Source organism: Nanorana parkeri, unplaced genomic scaffold, assembly GCF_000935625.1.
Source record: "Nanorana parkeri isolate BGI_ZX_2015 unplaced genomic scaffold, ASM93562v1 scaffold1380, whole genome shotgun sequence".
In the NCBI taxonomy this organism is placed as follows: Eukaryota; Metazoa; Chordata; class Amphibia; order Anura; family Dicroglossidae; genus Nanorana; species Nanorana parkeri.
In genome coordinates, this window is record NW_017307648.1 from 122,751 (window position 1) to 128,779 (window position 6,029).

General features: G+C 47.5%; 1 protein-coding gene across 1 annotated transcript in view; it reads right to left on the bottom strand.

Moving 5' to 3' along the window:
• RSF1 (remodeling and spacing factor 1) overlaps nucleotides 1-6,029 on the bottom strand; it is a 29,803-nt gene that overhangs the window by 14,128 nt on the left and 9,646 nt on the right. The window contains exons 3-5 of the mRNA XM_018569688.1: nucleotides 4,742-4,833; nucleotides 4,083-4,175; nucleotides 2,717-2,922 (exon numbers count right to left, since the gene is read on the bottom strand). Coding sequence (XP_018425190.1) covers nucleotides 2,717-2,922; nucleotides 4,083-4,175; nucleotides 4,742-4,833 — 391 coding nt within the window. The remainder of the gene's footprint in view (nucleotides 1-2,716; nucleotides 2,923-4,082; nucleotides 4,176-4,741; nucleotides 4,834-6,029) is intronic.

Consider the following 6,029-nt stretch of genomic DNA (forward strand, 5'->3'; position numbering starts at 1 on the left):
TATATATATATATAAATCACACACACATACATACATATATACATACACACACACACACACAAAAATACATACATACAAATACATACATACACACACACACCTAAAGGATTCATTCACTCATTGCGATTAGATGCGTTCAGCTGCAGTCAGAAAAAAAAGAAGCCCGGTGCATCTAGAATCCAAACACTGCGGCTAAACACATGTAAATGGGTCCAAACCCACTTTAAAGCAGGAACATCTAAACCAGGGGTAGGCACCCTCCAGCCCTCCGCCTTTGTAAGTAACGTCTGCGGCACTCTGTCTGGCAGTGCATCATGGGACTTGTAATTCCACAAGAGCTGGAGTGCCAAGGCTGCTCACCTCTGATCTAAACGCAAGAAAAGGTGATCAGAGAAGCATAAAAGTTCATTACGCTTCCAGATAACTACGTTGTTTAGAAGACACAGGAATGCCGGTGTGAACGAAGCCTTAGGGAAGCAAGGATTACGCGTTTGGTTCCCTAAAAGGAAACAATGACCATAAGGAAATCTGTAACATAAATAGGTGTCTGGTGTTAATTTCCAGACTTTAATGCACAACTTGCCCAAAAAAGACAAGGCGAGGACAAAGGGGCCCATCGCCTGTATAGCTTAAAAGGAGAACTATGGGGGTTAAGTCTTTTCACCATAGTTCTCCTTAGGGTAACGGGAGGACACAAACTAGCGTCCTCCCGTCACCCTAAGCTCAGTATACCGCGAGCTGTAGCTCACGGTATACTGAGACACCGCAGCTGAAGTGGATTCCGACAATTGTGCCGGGATCCGCCCAGCTGCACGAGTGAAAGCTGGCTCTGCCTATCTAGAAGCAGAGCCAGCTGTACCCGCCCCCTCCCCCGTCCGTTCCGCCAGTCAGCGCTGGAGGATCGGAGCGTGGAATCCAGTCCCTCCCCTGTCACGGCAAAGAGCCGTGACAGAATCGAGAGGTGAGTGAACGCCGGTATGTGTTCGCTCACCTCCCGATCTACTGAGCCGACCTGTGACAGTCTCATTGTCACAGGTCGGCTAGAACTATGAGGTGAGTGAAAAGCACGCCCCTCATAGTTCTCCTGTAAAGCAGAGGTAGGCACTCCAGCTGTTGTGGAACTATAAGTTCCATGAGGCATTGCACACCAACTCCCAGAGGTAGAGGCACGATGGTATTTGTAACTTCGGCTCAGCTGGAGTGCTGAGGTTGCCTACCCCTGGCTTCTAGGGTCCCTGCAGCTAAACATTGCCCCATTATTAACTTGCTATGCCTTGTTCTACATGGTGTTGCTGTGTTGAGATGGCCAGGCTTTGCTTTCCCTCCTCCGATGATTGGTGATGTCATAACTGATATAGGAATAATTTGGCAACAGGGGAGGTTCAGAAAGTACACAACCACAGAATAAAGCAAAAGCAGGGAGATGCTTGCACTACTGTTCCTCGGGTACAGCTTCCACTCCAGCAAGGAGAATAGTGAGCAGCACAGTAGTGTCATCATCAAATCATTCCAAACCTCCTGAAACCAGTCTTAACAAAAAGCAAGAAACGGCATGTGAGAGCTGCACAGATGATGGTTCCTGTGACAGCACAGTATGCCTAGGTTGACACGTTTCCGGGGCCACGCCCCCTCCTCAGAACCTAGGCGTGGCCCCGGAAATGCGTCAACCTAGGCATGCTGTTCTGTGCAGCTCTTACATGCTGTGTCTTGCTTTTTGTTAAGACTGAGGATCAACCTTTGATGTTGAAGGCTCATTGTTATCTACTATTTTGTGAGTATTTTTCTACTTTTGCCATTTGCTTACTAAAAATGCATCTACAGTAGTTAAGGCGCCCCTTGTTTTTTCACTAGATATCACAGTTTCCCTGACTGATGTGGGGCTGCGACCTGTAGAACTTCTGCATGTACATTTCTTCAGTGGAGTGGTCATGTCTGGCGCTATTGGCTTTTATTCTCCTGAGACTATTCGTTAGAGGCAGCAGTGCCTGGGATCTCACACTGCAGACAAAACAGTTATGAGGCTACAGGGGCACTTTTAGTAGGAATGCTGGATAGTACACTAAATGTGAAATTGGGGCTACCACTCGATAATTAGGACAACCTATTCAAAATTGTTAGGCCATCAAACCGCTCAAGGCCTGTAGTGTGATCAGTGTTTTCCCCCATAGTTCTCTTAAGGGTCACAGGAGGACACAAACTAGCGTCCTCCCGTTACCAAAGCTCAGTATACCGCGAGCTACAGCTCACGGTATACTGAGACCGCCGCAGCCGCGGCGGATCCCGACATTCCTGTCGAGATCCACCCAGCTGCGTAATTGACAGCTGGATCTGCCTATCTAGAGGCAGAGCCAGCTGTACCCGCCCCCTCCCCCGTCCCGAGCGGAACTATTGAGCCGACGTGGGACAGTCTCATTGTCACACATCGGATCGAACTACGAGGCTGAGTGATTTTCACTCCCCTCATAGTTCTCCTTTAAAGAAAGCAATCTGCAAGCTTATTCAGAATGGAAGAGCAATCAGAACATACAAAAGCGTAACAAATAACAGCTATAGGATTCGAGATAAATGAAATCAGTATAGAGTTTAAATTTTAAATCATTTCCAATTGGCCACTATTGGTTACCGCAATTTGGACATTTATTCATTACACTTACAAACTACATTCATGACTGGATATGCACACTAGTACAATAGAGGAGCCCCGGACAAAGCCAACCTGACAATGCATTTCCACGTAGACCCGTCCTGGTCATCCTGTTCCTCTATGTATATGCGGACATTGTGCTCCTGATCCAGTTGGTACCAATACATTAAGCCGTCCTTATCTTTCCCGATTGGCTGGATGCGCATCAGATCAGCATCCTCTTCGTTAATGGCGTTCTTAAACTTTAGATTGTCGTCGAATTGGCACTCACACAAGTGCTGCAAGAAACAAAAAAAAAGAAATCATGCTCGTTTGTTTTTCTTTACCGACTGGATGATTCGACTCCCCAGCAACATCCTAAAAAAAGACCAGTTACATGGGGAATACCCATGGCTGTGACAACCATATACCACTTGTACTTTCTTTCTATTGGTAAAACAAAACACCAGACAGAAAGAATAGACAGCACTGCTCCTCCTTCAGGAGTCCAAACCCTTTTTTGGAGCTTAAACAGGGTTACGGACTTCCTCCCTTACCTCACATGAGAGTGCTTGCTTGGTCTGGTAATTGGTTGCTCAGGTGTGATTGCATTCGGGGAGGAAGTCAAATGATCTCCCATGCCCAAGCACTGTGTCTTTCCTGAGGACTCCGGCAGAGAAACAGAGGCCTTTACTGTGCAGGCCACGAGCGAGAGGATGGAAACACAGACTGGAGTCCCCGGGTCCCGAATCTTGGTAATTATGGATCCTCAGGAGGAGGAATGGATAGGGGATGGGGGCTGGCTCTGTGAGGTCAGCGGAGGGGGGGCAGAGGGTGCACTTATTCTTTAGGTTTTACTGTGTCTGTATTAGGGCCGCAACCAACTAATCGATTATGAGAATAGAATAATCGTTAGCTGCAGCCCTACTCTGTATGCTGGTTGCCCTGCGAAAGGTGGGCTGTGCCCCACCAAAATGTCTGATCACCATGAAAGCTGAACTTTTGTACATATTCTCCCTGCAACTCCTCTATGTGCGCTGAGCATGTTCTGGATTAACATGGTACAAGCACAGGGGTAAGCAACCTCGGCACTCCAGCTGTTGTAGAACTACAGGTCCCATGAGGCATTGCAAGAGTGACAGCCACACGCATGATTGGATTCATAGTTTAACCAAAACTGAAGTGTTGAGGTCACCTACCCCTGTACTAGCAACTGTTACAGTGTGTTAGTACCGACTCTCCACAGTGTGTGAGTGTAATAAAACACTGTAAAGATCACAAACACCGTTTATTCCCATTATCTACACTAGAAGTTGAGTTGGCTGGCTGTACCATCTGGAAGGAGTATCTTAGTCACAAGACTGACTGAACAGAATCCTTTAGCTGGTTAAACTGCTTCCATGTATGCATTTCGATTTAGCAGCAGTTTTCCCAAATTGCTTCTGGCTGCAAACCTTACCTTCAGCAGGCCCACTTTACACTCCACGCTGGCCTCCAGGTAGCCTTTCTGCTCCATGTCCCAGGCCCACGTACTGTTAAAATCCTGACATATCTGCAATTATAAAAAACAAATTATCAGAAACTCATACAATACGCCTCTTACTACGATGACGCGCAGAACCATAACGTCACCTTTGCACTTCAAAGAAGCTGATCATGATCGCGATTGCTCGGCTTCTTCCCTGACTTCTCTACCCGGCCAATGACAGCTGAGAAGCCGGAAGCAATGCAATCAGCGCGGCTTACAACTTCAATCAGCAGGGTGATCAGCGAAGGGACGCTCGCTGGTCTCTCTTCCTGCTATTCGCCAACACCTGCAATGCCAGTCCCGGGCCCTCAGGAGGGGCAGGGAAGCCCAGGAAGCAAGGTGGTGGGTGTTGGGGGCTACAATTACTGGGCCCTGGAAGCAATCTGGTGGCTTTTCAGCCGCCACAAATCGCTTTCAGTGTGACAGTCAGCTTTACACAGGTAAACAGAGCCCTGATGGCGCCCGCAGCCAGTGCCACAAGGCAGTGAAAGAGTTCATGGAGAGAAAATCTTTTTATTAATCTATAACCTATAAAACGATAAATACATTACTAGAAGATTGCAGTAAATGGTCGCAGACTTGCACGGTACCTTGATTAGGTATTTCTCCCATCTGTCAAACGTGACCGACTTCCCGATCTTCCGCATTAATTTCAAATGAAGTTCAACCAGGGCTCTGGGCACTGAGGAAAGAAGAGCGCATCGTTATTCCTCAGGACACTGGAAGGGCCGACATAGCTCTGGACACTGACAACTTAACAATCTGTCCAATAATTCACCCAATTTAAGCTGTAGGCAAGGATTCATTATTTTGCAAAGTACCAGGTGTGGTGGCTGCATTAGTTTTCTTTTTTTACCAAGGGATCCTATTTCCTGCCCTAGGGTGACAACATTCACAAGCGGTACTGCATCCATAAAAAGCAGGGCTGCAACCAATTAATCAATAATGAGAATAGTTGTCAACTATTCTCATTATCGGTTAGTTGGTTGGATCCCCTAGCTCTCGCTTCCACGCTGGGAGGAGGACACAGCAAGCAGTGGGCGGGTTCAATAGCCAGCCTGCTACTGGCTATTGCAATTTGAAATGGCCAATAGCAGGCTGGCTACTGCACCAGCCCACTACCTGCTGTACTTACATTCAGCTGCCGTCTGCGGAATCTTGCCAGTGGCAGCTGTCATTCCCGGGCTGAAGCTCGTCCAGCGCTGTGTGCTTACAATACATTTATTTTTTTTTTAATCATAAAAAGGTGGGAAAAAAATTTGTTTCGGTTTCGGCCTGACAAATTCTGCTGCAGGAGGTGTGTTGCAGTGCTGTTCTTTTCAATGGCACTCCAAACACGCCACTCACCCACAGTGTGATCGCCCGCTCTGGAATGCATGGTACCACAATGCCGTGCGTTCCAGTGCAGTGCGATTGTGCATGAAGTTTTATTCTGAAGTAAACTTTGTTTGTAACACGGCATTTGTGCGTTTTATTTTCAATTAAGGATGGTATTCAATATTTTTTTCTATCCAATCAAAAAAATTAATTGGCCAAGAAGAAGCTTGTTAAACCTCCCTAGGGGACCCAGTGACTTGGTCCCATACAAATCTGTGCCGGGGTTGCTGCATTGTTGGATAGTGTGCCCCCCTTCTCACCACCGCTATCCCACAACGCTGGACAGGTGAGAGCGCAATTCTACATTTGTCTCTCTAGACCGGCCTTTCTCAACCAGGGTGCCATGGAACACTGGCGTGTCATCTGGCTTTGTCAGGGGCGCCCTCGAATTTTCACAGTGCCATGCATTTCCAAGGTGCTGGTGACCTATCCATCAGCCCCATAGATATGCTTGATGCTTATGGGGGGGTGGGGTAGGGGGGTTTGTCCACCTATGTCTAG